The 21,316-nt window shown below is 40.4% G+C and overlaps 1 protein-coding gene across 7 annotated transcripts in view; it reads left to right on the forward strand.

Annotated features, from left to right (window-relative positions):
* Positions 1-21,316, forward strand: part of by (focal adhesion protein tensin) — an 830,704-nt gene that overhangs the window by 11,058 nt on the left and 798,330 nt on the right. For all 7 annotated transcript variants that reach the window (XM_070090572.1, XM_070090566.1, XM_070090570.1 and 4 more), the window contains exon 2: positions 20,578-20,631. In XM_070090572.1, the coding sequence (XP_069946673.1) occupies positions 20,578-20,631 (54 nt within the window). The remainder of the gene's footprint in view (positions 1-20,577; positions 20,632-21,316) is intronic.

Here is a 21,316-nt window from a genome sequence, read left to right on the forward strand (position 1 = left end):
CTTCCTCATTACCTATATTCTCACTAATCCACCTTTCTCCCAATAGTTGCTTATAATAATACAGTATTGGCTTCTAGGAAAAATCTAGAGGTAACGACTAAAAGCCATTTGCATATACAGTATTTCTTCTGTTACCACGCAGTTTTGTTATAATTTGTGTATTTGTGCATTATTGTTGATGACCTTAAACACATTCTCAGCGTTGTGGAGCTCCTCAAACGCCAGCAGGTATTCTCTTGGGTCACCACACTGGGACACACACAAATAAAAGTTGCAGTCTTCGAGTCTGATATTTTGATGAGTCTGGGCCCCTAGCTCTCTTAAGAAACCTATTGCTCCCTATCCCTAGGGTAATGAAAGGATACTGGTGGACCAAGTCTATTTGTCGTGCTTGGGTTTTTCCTATGATCAGCAGCACCACTCTGTTGACCAGTAATGTAGGTGTCGGCTAGGTAGGTGCAACAGCTGTATTCAGGGTGGCAGCAGTATTCAGGGTGCTTGACTATTAAAGATCCAAGTTCTTTCTCGGCTGGGAACTGGGCAAGAGCAAGATTCCTCTTGATGATTCCACTGGCTTCGTTGTGTCTGACATGCTATTCTCTAGAACTTGCAAAACTGAGGGCATATTATCCAGCTACCATGTTGCCACAAATGCACTTGCACTCAGTGTGAATATGGGCAACAAAATAGAGATCACTGCAATGGGAACTGCGAGAAGAATCATTCATTGTGTTGTGCGCTCTGCTTTTCTTTCGCAGCTTACACCCTCTAACAGCTGTAATTCTTTTTCACGATGAGCTGTCCCATCTGAATTGTTTATGGGCCATAGTTTCAACTGGTTTTGTTGTCCGGGTTGAAATGGTAGCCCACTCACTGGTTAGGGTCATCCACCTCCCACAGAATTACATGTATGCTCTGGATACATTGTAAGAGAGTAAGATGTCTAACAAAGCAATCTGAGAGGAGACGGAGAGCATCGTAAAAAGTAGGTTATTTCAGGGAGGGATAGACACCTGGCCAAGCGATAGAAGACACGGGTATCTACGTTTCCGATCGTGATTTGCATTCTTGTGCAGTTAGCTATTTTTTTCCTAGAATTTCACGAATAGGTTAGACCCAAGGAGATTAGTGTCAGTGGGATTAATTACTTACACTCCTTGCAGGACAGCTGTGAGTTGCTTATTTGTGTGTTGACCGGAAGACCAGACTCTTTGCTTTATGGATTAGATGGTTCTTGCCAGAGTGATATCTTCCAAGAAGCAGATGTGAGCTCACTGCGTTTTTGATGGCTAACAGAGAAATGAGAGGTTGGGGGGGGGGGGAAGAGGGTCTTATTTATTGAAGAGAAGTTTCTAACCACTGATGAAACAAGATTAGATAAAAGGTAGGGAAAGGGTCATGCATAGCTCATAGTACATCCCTTTTGACTGAAAGGCATTTGCCATATTTAATTTGATCAGAGATTGCAAACATTAGAGCTTAGTGATGTATGCACATGCTACATAGACTGTTGCTTCAAACCTTTTTGAGTCCTGGACTTCAGCTGAGCTGGTTTAGCATGAGGGCTGCATCATGCCTGACTATTTTCCTGGCTCTCCTGACAAAGAGATGCACCAAAAAAAGGCCTATTAGTCTCAGGAACACCACCGGCGAGACAAATATTGGGGAATCTTGTAAGTTGGGATTGGGTATCCTTTTCAACATCTTCAACTGCTGCATTGAACTCAAGTTTGATTTGTTGTGGTCCTAGCCCTGTGAACCCTTCTTCAGATCCTGGTTGGAAGTACCCGGTAGCTTTGTTTACTTCTGATTCTTGGACTGTCAACAGTTCTATTCTGGTGGTATTGTCGAAAGGTCATTGTTGTTAGGAGCTCGAGCGGGTTTTTTCCCTGTAGAGCCCGGATTGTGGTCGATTCTCTGGAGCCATTTTCTCTCATCGCTGGTAATTAGTCTGATTGCTCTTGCAATATTTCCCTCCTATTTTTTTTTATTTTATTTTATTTTTTTTTGCTGATTTATGTTTTAATTTGGAGATATTGGGGAGGTTTGGTTTTCACTTCTTTGGCGAGTGCTTCTTATACCGTGAGGAAGGCGGGCGAGATAATTGCATCTGGGGAATTCATTTATTGGATGTGGCTAAAGTCTTGTTTCTCCTGGGAAAACATGCAAGCAGGCCGTACTATACAGGCAGAGGTTGGGCAGTGCTCCGCTGCTTGGTACGTCATCTTTAACTAGTTTTTTTTTTTTTTTCAAAATGTTAAATAGTTTGGCAGCACTTTGAGTGCATGTTGCTATAGGGATGTGTGACAAAGTCCTGACAGATGTTACTTAGATTGCTTCTTTGAAGTTATCTGTTGTTGCGAAGCCTGGAGGGTTGCTTTTTCTGGGTACTGGGGAGGGACTATTGGTGTTGGTTGTCCAGACGAAGCGACTGGAAGCCTAAACATCGACTAGAATTGTAATTGTGTTGGATGAAGTCAGTTCTGTTGTTGTGACTCCACTCTTTATTTCATACCAGACATCATCCAATGTAGCTTTGAAGGTTCTTGGCTTGCAGGAAGCTGGCAGTTCGATCGAACTTGTGCCACTGATATTTTACAGGATGAAGAGGTTTTGCTAGGAGACACTGGGGAGGAAGTCTAGGATTTTTTGTTATATAGCAACATGGATATATTAGTAGTGTGCTGCTACCCTATTCGTTGTGGTAGTTACACAATGGGAACAAAGTTAACCATTTTTTTTTCATATTCCATCAAGCAGGATGAGGCTGTTAACAGGATATTGAAATCTGTTAGCCTGAGGTGGGAGACTTCAGTAGGGCAATGAGGATATCGTCAAGAATTTCACCAAGGTTTCCTTCCGGCATAACAGGAATTACTGTCACTTGGGAAATGCCATCTTTCAGGATTGCCTGTCCCATGGATGGAGAAATGGAATTTGTATGAAGATGTCTCCATATCTCCATCATCCCAGAGCGTGGGGGGGGGGGACCAAGAGAAATCATACACAGGAGGCAGTGGAAAGATAAAGGGGTAGAGGAAGAGAAAGATGGAAGTCACAGGATAATATTCCACTAAGGGCTCGTCAGCTACACCAGCTGGGTTGGATGTTGAGGTGAGCAGGGGAAAAGTGCAGTATCGCATACTGTGATATGCTGGCGGGGTAGTTGGGGGATCACTTCTCCACTGGGGCCAAAAGTTATGACTCAAACCCTGCAAAGGCAGCTAGGTGTGTACACGCCCACTCTCAATTAGCGAGAGAAGGGAAGAATCGAGGTTGAAATTTATGATTCCACAATGGTTGGTGTCCTCTAGTAATCATCATTCAACCACTCGTGTGTTTCTGAAGTTGAAGAAAACGAGGGATTGGGTCCCCGAGGCTGACCCCTTGCTGGGAGATATGTGGGAAGAGAAGGGGGGATGTAGGAAGGAGGTCTCTGAAGGGTACTGAGAGAGAGAATTTAATTTCAGAAATATATAATTGTTACAAAATTAGGTGTTAATACATTTCGAGAAGCCCTTGGTTATGCAGAGAATAAATTTCACGTTACGTGAAATGGAGTTTGAGTGGAAGAGGCTTCTGTTGGACTGTGGGGAGGGGAGAGGCTTCTTTTGGGCTGTGAGGGAAAGAGGCTTTTTCTGGGATTTGGGGAAGGGAAGAGGTTTCTGTTGGGCCGTGAAGGGGTAATGAAGTTTATGTTGTGCTTAAGGGACTTTTGTTGGGCACTACATAGTTTGCAAGGCAATGAGTCACAAACTGGTCTATGGTACATCACAGCTCTATGAACACCTGCCAGCTTGAAGCCTCGTCGTAGTCTCACCATTCGTGGGATGTTGAAGCCTTTTGATAGTCTTTCCTTACAGTACCAGAGATTTAAAGCCTCATGACAGTCTTTCCTTATAGTGAGGTATGCTTTAATGAATTTAATTGGTTCTAGAACCTCTTTCTTTATAGAGTTCGTTATAGGAGTAATCTGTTCCAGGCCCCTAAATACAACCACTTAACACTGAAAAATGTAATATAAAATGTAAAAAATGCATAAATGCGCATTTAAATAAAGAATATCATTAATAGTAACAAAAATATAAATTAGCACAAAAAAATAATACTTATCCTAGCTTAGTGTTGAGCATGTAGGACAGAAGGCAGCGGAGGAGAGACTTACTGTTCCTTATGTAAATATTCGTTAAATAAACCGTTCGTTATAGCATACCCTACTGTACTATCATCTGCCGCGGAAACTTGACAGGGCTGAGTAAGACTTGTAGGGTTCCCAGTCTAACAACATGCGGAGGGGAAGGGATCCCTGCCACAAAAACTTAATTATTAAATTATAATGTGACATGATATAGCATGTCAACCATTACTGTTTGTTTGTTATTTGCTTTTTCTCACCGATGATATAAATTTATCTTTAAATTATTATAATTTGTTTTGTACATAGATTGACAAAATTCTTGCTTTGTGGAGGAGGGGGATGTCTCCTCGTTTTGTATGGAGAGTCACCAGGGGCAGCGCCAGGAGCAGCGCCTCCTGCTGCCTCTGTCTTTAATCTGGTGCTGAGTCTTGAATCTTCGTAGTATTCTGAAACACAACACTAATTACCATGGCTTGCTAACAACCCTGCGTGTGTAGGTTCCCTTTCTTTAGTGTTTATCTTATAAAATACCTGGCCTCACATGTTGAACCCTTGTGTTTAGTTCCACCCCTTCACATGTTCAACCCCTGTGTTCCACCCCTTCACTCTGTTACGAAGTAAATTCAATTAGGAATGTAGATACCGGGAAGATCTCTCTCTCTCTCTCTCTCTCTCTCTCTCTCTCTCTCTCTCTCTCTCTCTCTCTCTCTCTCTCTCTCTCTCTCTCTCTCTCTCTCTCTCTCTCTCTCTCTCTCTCTCTCTCTGTCTGTCTGTCTGTCTGTCTGTCTGTCTTCCCTTATCCACCTCCCCTACTGATTGGAACGTTTGATAACTAAACCTAACTGTCAGTTCATTCTGCCCCCGGAGTTCTTTTACTACCAGGTATTGACCTGGTACTTCCTGGAGTTCTTTTACTACCAGGTATTGACCTGGTACTTCCCAGAGTTCTCTTACAACCAGGTATTGACCTGGTACTTCCCAGAGTTCTCTTACAACCAGGTATTGACCTGGTACTTCCCAGAGTTCTCTTACAACCATGTATTGACCTGGTACTTCCCAGAGTTCTCTTACAACCAGGTATTGACCTGGTACTTCCCAGAGTTCTCTTACCAGGTATTGACCTGGTACTTCCCAGAGTTCTCTTACAACCATGTATTGACCTGGTACTTCCCAGAGTTCTCTTACAACCAGGTATTGACCTGGTACTTCCCAGAGTTCTCTTACAACCAGGTATTGACCTGGTACTTCCCAGAGTTCTCTTACAACCATGTATTGACCTGGTACTTCCCAGAGTTCTCTTACAACCAGGTATTGACCTGGTACTTCCCAGAGTTCTCTTACAACCAGGTATTGACCTGGTACTTCCCAGAGTTCTCTTACAACCAGGTATTGACCTGGTACTTCCCAGAGTTCTCTTACAACCAGGTATTGACCTGGTACTTCCCAGAGTTCTCTTACAACCAGGTATTGACCTGGTATTCATTACCTTGTATCTCTTGTTTTGAAGTTGTCCTTCTCTTGTTGTTCACTCGTGCTTTTTTTTTTTGTTTTAATCAGCAATTACTTCTTTTTCTTCTGAATCTTTCTTTTGTCTTTTTCTTCCTTTTTCCCGCTGCATGGAAGTGCTTACACACACACACACACACACACACACACACACACACACACACACACACACACACACACACACATATACACACACACACACACACACACACACACACACACACACACACACACACACACATATACACACACACACGTACACGTGTGGATCTGTCTCGAAGTCTCACATAGGTGATTTATTTTTCTTTTCCTATCTCTCCTGGGATACAATTGGTAAAGCTCTGTGGAGAGCGATACAAGATAAAGCTCTTTTCAAGGTGAACATGACTTAATATAGCTCTACACAGAGCGAAACATGATTTAATAAAGCTTTACACAAGGGTAAACATGCATTGATAAAGCACCCCACAGAGGGAAACAACCTGACAAGGCTCTATACACAGAGCGAAGCATGACCTGACAAGGCTCTATACACAGAGCGAAGCATGACCTGACAAGGCTCTATACACAGAGCGAAGCATGACCTGACAAGGCTCTATACACAGAGCGAAGCATGACCTGACAAGGCTCTATACACAGAGCGAAGCATGACCTGACAAGGCTCTATACACAGAGCGAAGCATGACCTGACAAGGCTCTATACACTGAGCGAAGCATGACCTGACAAGGCTCCATACACAGAGCGAAGCATGACCTGACAAGGCTCTATACACAGAGCGAAGCATGACCTGACAAGGCTCTATACACAGAGCGAAGCATGACCTGACAAGGCTCTATACACAGAGCGAAGCATGACCTGACAAGGCTCTATACACAGAGCGAAGCATGACCTGACAAGGCTCTATACACAGAGCGAAGCATGACCTGACAAGGCTCTATACACAGAGCGAAGCATGACCTGACAAGGCTCTATACACAGAGCGAAGCATGACCTGACAAGGCTCTATACACAGAGCGAAGCATGACCTGACAAGGCTTTATACACAGAGCGAAGCATGACCTGACAAGGCTCTATACACAGAGCGAAGCATGACCTGACAAGGCTCTATACACAGAGCGAAGCATGACCTGACAAGGCTCTATACACAGAGCGAAGCATGACCTGACAAGGCTCTATACACAGAGCGAAGCATGACCTGACAAGGCTCTATACACAGAGCGAAGCATGACCTGACAAGGCTCTATACACAGAGCGAATCGTTTTCACGTGACAATCTTTCTCGTCAACCTGTATTCTTCTTTTTAAGATAATTTCTGGTGATTTGTTCTACTCTTAAGGTAGTTTTGTTGTTGTTGTTGTTGTTGTTGTTGCCTGCATTAATGTTGCCATAGCTTGTTATTGTGTTTGTTACAAGTGACAGTGTTGCCATAGTTTGTTACTAGTGACAGTGTTGCCATAGTTTGTGTTACTAGTGACAGTGTTGCCATAGTTTATTGTTTGTTACTAGTGACAGTGTTGCCATAGTTTGTGTTTGTTACTAGTGACAGTGTTGCCATAGTTATTGTGTTTGTTACTAGTGACAGTGTTGCCATAGTTTGTTACTAGTGACAGTGTTGCCATACTTTGTGTTACTAGTGACAGTGTTGCCATAGTTTATTGTGTTTGTTACTAGTGACAGTGTTGCCATAGTTTGTTAGTGTTTGTTACTAGTGACAGTGTTGCCATAGTTTGTGTTACTAGTGACAGTGTTGCCATAGTTTGTGTTACTAGTGACAGTGTTGCCATAGTTTATTGTATTACTAGTGACAGTGTTGCCATAGCTTATTGTGTTTGTTACTAGCGACAGTGTTGCCATAGCTTATTGTGTTTGTTGCTAGTGACAGTGTTACCATAGCTTATTGTGTTTGTTACTAGCGACAGTGTTACCATAGTTTGTGTTTGTTACTAGTGACAGTGTTGCCATAGTTTGTGTTTGTTACTAATGACATTGTTGCCATAGCTTGTTATTGTGTTTGTTACTAGTAACAGTGTTGCCATAGTTTGTTATTGTGTTTGTTACTAGTGACAGTGTTGCCATAGTTTGTGTTTGTTACTAGTGACAGTGTTGCCATAGCTTGTTATTGTGTTTGCTACTAGTGACATTGTTGCCATAGTTTGTTTGTTACTAGTGACATTATTGCCATAGCTTGTTATTGTGTTTGTTACTAGTGACAGTGTTGCCATAGTTTGTTACTAGTGACAGTGTTGCCATAGTTTGTGTTACTAGTGACAGTGTTGCCATAGTTTATTGTTTGTTACTAGTGACAGTGTTGCCATAGTTTGTGTTTGTTACTAGTGACAGTGTTGCCATAGTTTGTTATTGTGTTTGTTACTAGTGACAGTGTTGCCATAGTTTGTTACTAGTGACAGTGTTGCCATAGTTTGTGTTACTAGTGACAGTGTTGCCATAGTTTGTTTGTTACTAGTGACAGTGTTGCCATAGTTTGTGTTTGTTACTAGTGACAGTGTTGCCATAGTTATTGTGTTTGTTACTAGTGACAGTGTTGCCATAGTTTGTGTTACTAGTGACAGTGTTGCCATAGTTTATTGTGTTTGTTACTAGTGACAGTGTTGCCATAGTTTGTTAGTGTTTGTTACTAGTGACAGTGTTGCCATAGTTTGTGTTACTAGTGACAGTGTTGCCATAGTTTGTGTTACTAGTGACAGTGTTGCCATAGTTTATTGTATTACTAGTGACAGTGTTGCCATAGCTTATTGTGTTTGTTACTAGCGACAGTGTTGCCATAGCTTATTGTGTTTGTTGCTAGTGACAGTGTTACCATAGCTTATTGTGTTTGTTACTAGCGACAGTGTTACCATAGTTTGTGTTTGTTACTAGTGACAGTGTTACCATAGTTTGTGTTTGTTACTAATGACATTGTTGCCATAGCTTGTTATTGTGTTTGTTACTAGTAACAGTGTTGCCATAGTTATTGTGTTTGTTACTAGTGACAGTGTTGCCATAGTTTGTGTTTGTTACTAGTGACAGTGTTACCATAGCTTGTTATTGTGTTTGCTACTAGTGACATTGTTGCCATAGTTTGTTGTTTGTTACTAGTGACATTATTGCCATAGCTTGTTATTGTGTTTGTTACTAGTGACAGTGTTGCCATAGTTTGTGTTTGTTACTAGTGACATTGTTGCCATAGCTTGTTATTGTGTTTGTTACTAGCGACAGTGTTACCATAGTTTGTGTTTGTTACTAGTGACAGTGTTGCCATAGTTTGTGTTTGTTACTAGTGACATTGTTGCCATAGCTTGTTATTGTATTTGTTACTAGTGACAGTGTTGCCATAGTTTGTGTTTGTTACTAGTGACATGTTGCCATAGTTTGTTACTAGTGACATTGTTGCCATAGCTTATTGTGTTTGTTACTAGTAACAGTGTTGCCATAGTTATTGTGCTTGTTACTAGTGACAGTGTTGCCATAGTTTGTTATTGTGTTTGTTACTAGTGACAGTGTTGCCATAGCTTGTTATTGTGTTTGCTGCTAGTGACATTGTTGCCAAAGTTTGTGTTACTAGTGACATTGTTGCCATAGTTTGTTATTGTTTATTACTAGCGACAGTGTTGCCATAGTTTGTTATTGTGTTTATTACTAGTGACAGTGTTGCCATGGCTTGTTATTGTGTTTGCTGCTAGTGACATTGTTGCCAAAGTTTGTGTTACTAGTGACATTGTTGCCATAGTTTGTTATTATTACTAGCGACAGTGTTGCCATAGTTTGTTATTGTGTTTATTACTAGTGACATTGTTGCCATAGTTTGTTATTGTGTTTGTTACTAGTGACATTGTTGCCATAGTTTGTTATTGTTTGTTACTAGTGATTGTTGCCATAGTTTGTTACTAGTGACATTGTTGCCATAGTTTGTTACTAGTGACATTGTTGCCATTGTTACTAGTGACAGTGTTGCCATAGTTTGTTTGTTACTAGTGATATTGTTGCCATAGCTTGTTATTGTTTGTTACTAGTGACATTGTTGCCATAGCTTGTTGTGTTTACTAGTGACATTTTTGCCATAGCTTGTTATTGTGTTTGTTACTAGTGACAGTGTTGCCATAGTTTATTGTTTGTTACTAGTGACAGTGTTGCCATAGTTTGTGTTTGTTACTAGTGACAGTGTTGCCATAGTTTGTTATTGTGTTTGTTACTAGTGACAGTGTTGCCATAGTTTGTTACTAGTGACAGTGTTGCCATAGTTTGTTTGTTACTAGTGACAGTGTTGCCATAGTTTGTGTTTGTTACTAGTGACAGTGTTGCCATAGTTATTGTGTTTGTTACTAGTGACAGTGTTGCCATAGTTTGTGTTACTAGTGACAGTGTTGCCATAGTTTATTGTGTTTGTTACTAGTGACAGTGTTGCCATAGTTTGTTAGTGTTTGTTACTAGTGACAGTGTTGCCATAGTTTGTGTTACTAGTGACAGTGTTGCCATAGTTTGTGTTACTAGTGACAGTGTTGCCATAGTTTATTGTATTACTAGTGACAGTGTTGCCATAGCTTATTGTGTTTGTTACTAGCGACAGTGTTGCCATAGCTTATTGTGTTTGTTGCTAGTGACAGTGTTACCATAGCTTATTGTGTTTGTTACTAGCGACAGTGTTACCATAGTTTGTGTTTGTTACTAGTGACAGTGTTGCCATAGTTTGTGTTTGTTACTAATGACATTGTTGCCATAGCTTGTTATTGTGTTTGTTACTAGTAACAGTGTTGCCATAGTTTGTTATTGTGTTTGTTACTAGTGACAGTGTTGCCATAGTTTGTGTTTGTTACTAGTGACAGTGTTGCCATAGCTTGTTATTGTGTTTGCTACTAGTGACATTGTTGCCATAGTTTGTTGTTTGTTACTAGTGACATTATTGCCATAGCTTGTTATTGTGTTTGTTACTAGTGAGTGTTGCCATAGTTTGTGTTTGTTACTAGTGACATTGTTGCCATAGCTTGTTATTGTGTTTGTTACTAGCGACAGTGTTACCATAGTTTGTGTTTGTTACTAGTGACAGTGTTGCCATAGTTTGTTTGTTACTAGTGACATTGTTGCCATAGCTTGTTATTGTATTTGTTACTAGTGACAGTGTTGCCATAGTTTGTGTTTGTTACTAGTGACATGTTGCCATAGTTTGTTACTAGTGACATTGTTGCCATAGCTTATTGTGTTTGTTACTAGTAACAGTGTTGCCATAGTTATTGTGCTTGTTACTAGTGACAGTGTTGCCATAGTTTGTTATTGTGTTTGTTACTAGTGACAGTGTTGCCATAGCTTGTTATTGTGTTTGCTGCTAGTGACATTGTTGCCAAAGTTTGTGTTACTAGTGACATTGTTGCCATAGTTTGTTATTGTTTATTACTAGCGACAGTGTTGCCATAGTTTGTTATTGTGTTTATTACTAGTGACAGTGTTGCCATGGCTTGTTATTGTGTTTGCTGCTAGTGACATTGTTGCCATAGTTTGTTATTATTACTAGCGACAGTGTTGCCATAGTTTGTTATTGTGTTTATTACTAGTGACATTGTTGCCATAGTTTGTTATTGTGTTTGTTACTAGTGACATTGTTGCCATAGTTTGTTATTGTTTGTTACTAGTGATTGTTGCCATAGTTTGTTACTAGTGACATTGTTGCCATAGTTTGTTACTAGTGACATTGTTGCCATTGTTACTAGTGACAGTGTTGCCATAGTTTGTTTGTTACTAGTGATATTGTTGCCATAGCTTGTTATTGTTTGTTACTAGTGACATTGTTGCCATAGCTTGTTATTGTGTTTACTAGTGACATTTTTGCCATAGCTTGTTATTGTGTTTGTTACTAGTGACAGTGTTGCCATAGTTTGTGTTACAAGTGACAGTGTTGCCATAGTTTGTTACTAGTGACAGTGTTGCCATAGTTATTGTGCTTGTTGCTAGTGACAGTGTTGCCATAGTTTGTGTTTGTTACTAGTGATATTGTTGCCATAGCTTGTGTTTACTAGTGACATTGTTGCCATAGTTATTGTGTTACTAGTGACAGTGTTGCCATAGTTTGTTACAAGTGACAGTGTTGCCATAGTTTGTTATTGTGCTTGTTACTAGTGACAGTGTTGCCATAGTTTGTTTTTGTTACTAGTGACATTGTTGCCATAGCTTGTTATTGTTACTAGTGACATTGCCATAGTTTGTTTGTTACTAGTGACAGTGTTGCCATAGTTTGTTATTGTGTTTGTTACTAGTGACAGTGTTGCCATAGTTTATTGTGTTTGTTACTAGTGATATTGTTGCCATAGCTTGTTATTGTGTTTGTTACTAGTGACATTGTTGACATAGCTTATTGTGTTTGTTACTAGTGACAATGTTGCCATAGTTTATTGTGTTTGTTACTAGTGACATTGATGCCATAACTTGTTATTGTGTTTGTTACTAGTGACATTGTTGCCATAGCTTGTTATTGTGTTTGTTACTAGTGACATTGTTTACATAGCTTATTGTGTTTGTTACTAGTGACAGTGTTGCCATAGCTTGTTTGTTACTAGTGACATTGATGCCATAGTTTGTGTTACTAGTGACATTGTTGCCATAGTTATTGTGTTTGTTACTAGTGACATTGTTACCGTAGTTTGTGTTTGTTACTAGTGACAGTATCGCCATAACTTGTTGTTTGTTACTAGTGACAGTGTTGCCATAGCTTGTTATTGTGCTTGTTACTAGTGACATTGTTGCCATAGTTTGTTACTAGTGACAGTGTTGCCATAGTTATTGTTTGTTACTAGTGACAGTGTTGCCATAGTTTACCAGTGACAGTGTTGCCATAGTTTACCAGTGACAATGTTGCCATAGCTTGTTACTGTATTTGTTACTAGTGACATTGTTTCCATAGTTTGTGTTTGTTACTAGTGACATTGTTGCCATAGTTTGTTACTAGTGACATTGTTGCCATAGTTTGTTACTAGTGACAGTGTTGCCATATTTTGTTACTAGTGACAGTGTTACCATAGTTTACCAGTGACAGTGTTGCCATAGCTTGTTATTGTATTTGTTACTAGTGAGTGTTGCCATAGCTTGTTATTGTGTTTGTTACTAGTGACAGTGTTGTCATAGCTTATTGTGTTACTAGTGACAGTGTTGCCACAGCTTTTTGTGTTTGTTACTAGTGACAGTGTTGCCATAGTTTGTTACTAACAGTGTTGCCATATCTTGTTATTGCTACTAGTGACAGTGTTGCCATAGCTTCTAATTGTGTTACTAGTGACAATGTTGCCATAGCTTTGTGTTTGTTACTAGTGAGTGTCGCCACAGTTTGTTACTAGTGACAGTGTTGCCATAGCTTAATGTTTCTAGTGACAGTGTTGCCATAGCTTGTTAATATATTTGTTTCTAGTGACAGTGTTGCCATAGCTTGTTATCGTGTTTGCTACAAGTGACAGTCTTGCCATAGCTTCTTTTTGTTAAAGTTACTAGTGATGTGTCCATAACTTATTGTATTTATTAGTGACAATGTTGCCATAGCAATACTTGTAATACTAAGTGTTGCCATAGTAATACTGTCAGTGTTGCCAGTAATAGTGTAATTTATCACCAGATATTTTCTTCAAATTTTCTTGTTATCTCTTCTTTTGTTTTTATTTTGTGTGGTTGTTTTGTTTGTGTAGTTATTGTTCTATTGTTTGTGTGGTTATTGTTCTGTTTGTGTGGTTATTCTGTTTGTGGTTATTATTCTGTTTGTGTAGTCATTATTCTGTTTGTGTGGTTATTATTCTGTGTAGTTATTATTCTGTTTTGTGTGGTTATTATTCTGTTTGTGTGGTTATAATTGTGTAGTTATTATTCTGTTGTTTGTGTCGTTATTATTTTGTGTAATTATTGTTGTTTGTGTGGTTATTCTGTTTGGTTATTATTCTGTTGTTTGTGTGGTTATTGTTTTCTGTGTGGTTATTGTTCTGTTGTTTGTGTAGTTATTATTCTCTTGTTTGTGTGGTTATTCTGTGTGTGGTTATTGTTCTGTTGTTTGTGTGGTTATTCTGTTTGTGTGGTTATTGTTCTGTTGTTTGTGGTTATTGTTCTTTTGTTTGTGCGGATATTCTGTTGTGTGGTTGTTTTGTTTGTGGTTATTGTTCTGTTTGTGTAGTTACTGTTCTGTTGTTTGGGTGGTTGTTCTGTTTGAGTGGTTATTCTGTTTGTGTGGTTATTGTTTTGTTGTTTGTGTGGTTATTCTATTGTTTGTGTGGTTATTGTTCTGTTTGTTTTTATTGTTCTGTTGTTTGTGTGATTATTCTGTTCTTTGTGTGGTTATTGTTCTGTTTGTGTGGTTATTGTTCTGTTTGTGGTTATTGTTCTGTTTGTGTGGTTATTGTTCTGTTTGTGTGGTTATTGTTCTGTTAGTTGTGTGGTTATTGTTCTCTTTGTGTGGTTATTGTTATTTGTGTGGTTGTTCTGTTTGAGTGGTTATTGTTCTGTTTGTGTGGTTATTGTTCTGTTTGTGGTTATTGTTCTGTTTGTGTGGTTATTGTTCTGTTTGTGTTATTGTTCTGTTTGTGTGGTTATTGTTCTGTTGTTTGTGTGGTTATTGTTCTGTTTGTGTGGTTATTGTTCTGTTTGTGTGGTTATTATGTTTGTGTGGTTATTCTGTTTGTGTGGTTTTTGTTCTGTTTGTGTGGTTATTGTTCTGTTTGTGTGGTTGTTTGTGTGGTTATTGTTCTGTTTGTGTGGTTATTGTTCTGTTTGTGTGGTTATTGTTCTGTTTGTGTGGTTATTGTTCTGTTTGTGTGGGTATTCTGTTTGTGTGATTATTGTTCTGTTGTTTGTGTGGTTATTCTGTTTGTGTGGTTATTCTGTTTGTGTGGTTATTGTTCTGTTTGTGTGGTTATTGTTCTGTTTGTGTGGTTATTGTTCTGTTGTTTGTGTGGTTATTCTGTTTGTGTGGTTATTGCTCTGTTTGCGTGGTTATTGTTCTGTTTGTGTGGTTGTTTGTGTGGTTTTTGTTCTGTTTGTGTGGTTCTGTTTGTGTGAGTTCTGTTGTTTGTGTGGTTATTCTGTTGTTTTTGGTTATTGTTATGTTTGTGTGGTTATTGTTCTGTTGTTTGCGTGGGTATTCTGTTGTTTGTGTGGTTATTGTTCTGTTTGTGTGGTTATTCTGTTTGTGTGGTTATTCTGTTTGAGTGGTTATTGTTCTGTTTGTGTGGTTATTGTTCTGTTTGTGTGGTTATTGTTCTGTTTGTGTGGTTATTGTTCTGTCTGTGTGGGTATTGTTCTGTTTGTGTGGTTATTCTGTTTGTGTGGTTATTGTTTGCGTGGTTATTGTTCTGTTTGTGTGGTTATTCTGTTTGTGTGGTTATTGTTCTGTTTGTGTGGTTATTGTTCTGTTTGTGTGGTTATTCTGTTTGTGTGGTTATTGTTCTGTTTGTGTGGTTATTGTTCTGTTGTTTGTGTGGGTATTGTTCTGTTATTTGTGTGGGTATTGTTCTGTTATTTGTGTGGGTATTGTTCTGTTATTTGTGTGGTTATTGTTCTGTTGTTTGTGTGGTTATTGTTCTGTTTGTGTGGGTATTTTTCTGTTTGTGTGGGTATTCTGTTGTTTGTGTGGGTATTGTTCTGTTTGTGTGGGTATTCTGTTTGTGTGGGTATTCTGATTGTGTGGGTATTGTTCTGTTGTTTGTGTGGGTATTGTTCTATTGTTTGTGTGGTTATTGTTCTGTTGTTTGTGTGGTTATTCTGTTGTTTGTGTGGGTATTCTGTTGTTTGTGTGAGTATTCTGTTGTGTGGGTATTGTTCTGTTTGTGTGGGTATTGTTCTGTTGTTTGTGTGGGTATTTTTCTGTTTGTGTGGGTATTCTGTTGTTTGTGTGGGTATTCTGTTGTTTGTGTGGGTATTCTGTTGTTTGTGTGGGTATTCTGTTGTTTGTGTGGGTATTCTGTTGTTTGTGTGGGTATTGTTCTGTTGTTTGTGTGGGTATTATGTTGTTTGTGTGGGTATTGTTCTGTTTGTGTGGGTATTGTTCTGTTTGTGTGGGTATTCTGTTGTTTGTGTGGGTATTGTTCTGTTGTTTGTGTGGGTATTGTTCTGTTGTTTGTGTGGGTATTCTGTTGTTTGTGTGGGTATTGTTCTGTTGTTTGTGTGGGTATTGTTCTGTTTGTGTGGGTATTCTGTTGTTTGTGTGGGTATTCTGTTTGTGTGGGTATTGTTCTGTTGTTTGTGTGGGTATTGTTCTGTTTGTGTGGGTATTGTTCTGTTGTTTGTGTGGGTATTCTGTTTGTGTGGGTATTGTTCTGTTGTTTGTGTGGGTATTCTGTTTGTGTGGGTATTCTGTTGTTTGTGTGGGTATTCTGTTGTTTGTGTGGGTATTCTGTTGTTTGTGTGGGTATTCTGTTTGTGTGGGTATTCTGTTGTTTGTGTGGGTATTCTGTTGTTTGTGTGGGTATTCTGTTGTTTGTGTGGGTATTCTGTTGTTTGTGTGGGTATTCTGTTGTTTGTGTGGGTATTCTGTTGTTTGTGTGGGTATTGTTCTGTTGTTTGTGTGGGTATTGTTCTGTTGTTTGTGTGGGTATTGTTCTGTTGTTTGTGTGGGTATTGTGTTGTTTGTGTGGGTATTGTTCTGTTGTTTGTGTGGTTATTCTGTTGTTTGTGTGGTTATTCTGTTGTTTGTGTGGGTATTGTTCTGTTGTTTGTGTGGGTATTGTTCTGTTGTTTGTGTGGGTATTGTTCTGTTGTTTGTGTGGGTATTCTGTTTGTGTGGGTATTCTGTTGTTTGTGTGGGTATTCTGTTGATTGTGTGGGTATTCTGTTGTTTGTGTGGGTATTCTGTTGTGTGGGTATTCTGTTTGTGTGGGTATTCTGTTGTTTGTGTGGGTATTCTGTTGTTTGTGTGGGTATTGTTCTGTTGTGTGGGTATTGTTCTGTTGTTTGTGTGGGTATTGTTCTGTTGTTTGTGTGGGTATTATTCTGTTTGTGTGGGTATTGTTCTGTTTGTGTGGGTATTGTTCTGTTTGTGTGGGTATTGTTCTGTTTGTGTGGGTATTGTTCTGTTTGTGTGGGTATTGTTCTGTTGTTTGTGTGGGTATTGTTCTGTTGTTTGTGTGGGTATTATGTTGTTTGTGTGGGTATTGTTCTGTTTGTGTGGGTATTGTTCTGTTTGTGTGGGTATTCTGTTTGTGTGGGTATTGTTCTGTTGTTTGTGTGGGTATTGTTCTGTTGTTTGTGTGGGTATTCTGTTGTTTGTGTGGGTATTGTTCTGTTGTTTGTGTGGGTATTGTTCTGTTTGTGTGGGTATTCTGTTGTTTGTGTGGGTATTCTGTTTGTGTGGGTATTGTTCTGTTGTTTGTGTGGGTATTGTTCTGTTTGTGTGGGTATTGTTCTGTTGTTTGTGTGGGTATTCTGTTTGTGTGGGTATTGTTCTGTTGTTTGTGTGGGTATTCTGTTTGTGTGGGTATTCTGTTGTTTGTGTGGGTATTCTGTTGTTTGTGTGGGTATTCTGTTGTTTGTGTGGGTATTCTGTTTGTGTGGGTATTCTGTTTGTGTGGGTATTCTGTTGTTTGTGTGGGTATTCTGTTGTTTGTGTGGGTATTCTGTTGTTTGTGTGGGTATTCTGTTGTTTGTGTGGGTATTCTGTTGTTTGTGTGGGTATTGTTCTGTTGTTTGTGTGGGTATTGTTCTGTTGTTTGTGTGGGTATTGTTCTGTTGTTTGTGTGGGTATTGTTCTGTTGTTTGTGTGGGTATTGTGTTGTTTGTGTGGGTATTGTTCTGTTGTTTGTGTGGTTATTCTGTTGTTTGTGTGGTTATTCTGTTGTTTGTGTGGGTATTGTTCTGTTTGTGTGGGTATTGTTCTGTTGTTTGTGTGGGTATTCTGTTTGTGTGGGTATTCTGTTGTTTGTGTGGGTATTCTGTTGATTGTGTGGGTATTCTGTTGTTTGTGTGGGTATTCTGTTGTGTGGGTATTCTGTTTGTGTGGGTATTCTGTTGTTTGTGTGGGTATTCTGTTGTTTGTGTGGGTATTGTTCTGTTGTGTGTATGGGTATTGTTCTGTTGTTTGTGTGGGTATTCTGTTGTTTGTGTGGGTATTCTGTTTGTGTGGGTATTGTTCTGTTTGTGTGGGTATTGTTCTGTTTGTGTGGGTATTCTGTTGTTTGTGTGGGTATTGTTCTGTTGTTTGTGTGGTTATTCTGTTGTTTGTGTGGGTATTGTTCTGTTGTTTGTGTGGGTATTGTTCTGTTGTTTGTGTGGGTATTGTTCTGTTGTTTGTGTGGGTATTGTTCTGTTGTTTGTGTGGGTATTGTTCTGTTGTTTGTGTGGGTATTGTTCTGTTTGTGTGGGTATTCTGTTGTTTGTGTGGGTATTCTGTTGTTTGTGTGGGTATTCTGTTTGTGTGGGTATTCTGTTGTTTGTGTGGGTATTCTGTTTGTGTGGGTATTGTTGATTGTGTGGGTATTCTGTTGTTTGTGTGGGTATTCTGTTGTTTGTGTGGGTATTCTGTTGTTTGTGTGGGTATTCTGTTGTTTGTGTGGGTATTCTGTTGTTTGTGTGGGTATTCTGTTGTTTGTGTGGGTATTGTTCTGTTTGTGTGGGTATTCTGTTTGTGTGGGTATTCTGTTGATTGTGTGGGTATTCTATTGTTTGTGTGGGTATTCTGTTGTTTGTGTGGGTATTCTGTTGTTTGTGTGGGTATTCTGTTGTTTGTGTGGGTATTCTGTTGTTTGTGTGGGTATTCTGTTGTTTGTGTGGGTATTCTGTTGTTTGTGTGGGTATTCTGTTTGTGTGGGTATTCTGTTGTTTGTGTGGGTATTCTGTTTGTGTGGGTATTGTTGTTTGTGTGGGTATTCTGTTGTTTGTGTGGGTATTCTGTTGTTTGTGTGGGTATTCTGTTGTTTGTGTGGGTATTGTTGTTTGTTAAGACTTTTTCAGCGTTTTATTTTTTACTTTTTTATCATATATTTATAATAAGTTTATTATTAAGTAGATGAATCACTACCACAACTACCACCATCACCACCACAACTACCACCATCACCACAACTACCACCATCACCACCACAACTACCACCATCACCACCACAACTACCACCATCACCACCACAACTACCACCATCACTACCACAACTACCACCATCACTACCACAACTACCACCATCACCACCACAACTACCACCATCACCACCACAACTACCACCATCACCACCACAACTACCACCATCACTACCACAACTACCACCATCACTACCACAACTACCACCATCACCACCACAACTACCACCATCACCACCACAACTACCACCATCACCACCACAACTACCACCATCACTACCACAACTACCACCATCACTACCACAACTACCACCATCACCACCACAACTACCACCATCACCACCACAACTACCACCATCACCACCACAACTACCACCATCACCACCACAACTACCACCATCACTACCACAACTACCACCATCACTACCACAACTACCACCATCACCACCACAACTACCACCATCACCACCACAACTACCACCATCACCACCACAACTACCACCATCACTACCACAACTACCACCATCACTACCACAACTACCACCATCACCACCACAACTACCATCACCACCACAACTACCACCATCACCACCACAACTACCACCATCACAACTACCACCATCACCACCACAACTACCACCATCATACCACAACTACCACCATCACTACCACCATCACCACCACAACTACCACCATCACCACAACTACCACCATCACCACCACAACTACCACCATCACCACCACAACTACCACCATCACTACCATCATACCACAACTACCACCATCACCACAACTACCACCATCACTACCATCATACCACAACTACCACCATCACCACCACAACTACCACCATCACCACCACAACTACCACCATCACTACCACAACTACCACCATCACCACCACAACTACCACCATCACCACCACAACTACCACCATCACCACCACAACTACCACCATCACCACCACAACTACCACCATCACCACCACAACTACCACTATCACCACCACAACTACCACCATCACCACCACAACTACCACCATCACCACCACAACTACCACCATCACCACCACAACTACCACCATCACCACCACAACTACCACCATCACCACCACAACTACCACCATCACCACCACAACTACCACCATCACCACCACAACTACCACCATCACCACAACTACCACCATCACCACAACTACCACCATCACCACCACAACTACCACCATCACCACCACAACTACCACCATCACCACCACAACTACCACCATCACTACCACCATCACTACCACAACTACCACCATCACTACCACCATCACTACCACAACTACCACCATCACTACCACAACTACCACCATCACTACCACAACTACCACCATCACTACCACAACTACCACCATCACCACCACAACTACCACCATCACTACCACCATCACTACCACCATCACCACCACAACTACCACCATCACCACCACAACTACCATCACCACCACAACTACCACCATCACTACCACCATCACTACCACAACTACCACCATCACCACTACAAATACCACCACCACTACCTCAACTACCACCACTACCTCAATTGCCACCACCACTACCTCAACTACCACCACTACCTCAATTACCACCATCACTACCACAACTTCCACCATCACTACCACAACTACCACCATCATTACAACAACTACTACCATCATTACAACAACTACTACCATCATTACAACAACTACTACCATCATTACAACAACTACTACCATCACCACCACCACCATCACTACCACTACCACAACTACCACAATTACTTCTACCATCACCATCATCACCACCACCACCACCCACACTCACCATCAGGAGCAGTAGCCTCAGAATTAGTTGTGGTAGTAACAAATATGTTTGTTCTCTCCTACAGAACAACAATGAGGCGCTGGCGTCACAGAAACAACCCACTATAAGCAGCAGGAACGTGAGTACCACTGTATATGTATTGTATTTGTGTGTGTGTTGTGTGTGTGTGTGTGTGTTGTGTGTTGTGTGTTGTGTGTGTGTTGTGTGTTGTCTGTGTGTTGTGTGCCTGTGTGTGTGTTCACCTATATATAGTTGCAGGGGTCGAGTAAATGCATAGTCATGAAAATATGGAAGCGGCAGAAAAGTCTAGTGAATACAAACTCGGTGGATAAAAGCTTTAAGCTCGCTCAGAGAAAGACCTCGGGGTGAGCATAGCACCTAGCTTATCACCTTAAGCACACCTGTTAACCATGAACATCAGCCACGCGTCTTGCTAAGCTAAGTTTAGCTTTCAGGACTTTCAACAAAGTCATATATATCAGGATCATCGTTGAGTCTGCAGCACCAGTGTGGAGCCCTCATCAGGGAGGTGACTACAGGAACTAGATCTAATGACACAAGAGGACACGACAGCGACTTTAAGTTATCAGAGGTATAAACAGGATGGATAGATCACAGGAGTGGACTGCTCGGGAGGGACGAAACAGGTACACAAGGGCACAGTTGGGGACACATGAGTCACAGGGACGTCAGGAAGTGTGTCATCCATCTCAGAATGGTCAGGAAGTGGAATAACCAGGACTATACCTGTTAGGTACATGTGACTGGTTTCACGAGTTTTACGCTCGCAGCCCGGGCTAGCA

The sequence above is a fragment of the Cherax quadricarinatus genome, chromosome 32 (assembly GCF_038502225.1).
Source record: "Cherax quadricarinatus isolate ZL_2023a chromosome 32, ASM3850222v1, whole genome shotgun sequence".
Classification (NCBI taxonomy): domain Eukaryota; kingdom Metazoa; phylum Arthropoda; class Malacostraca; order Decapoda; family Parastacidae; genus Cherax; species Cherax quadricarinatus.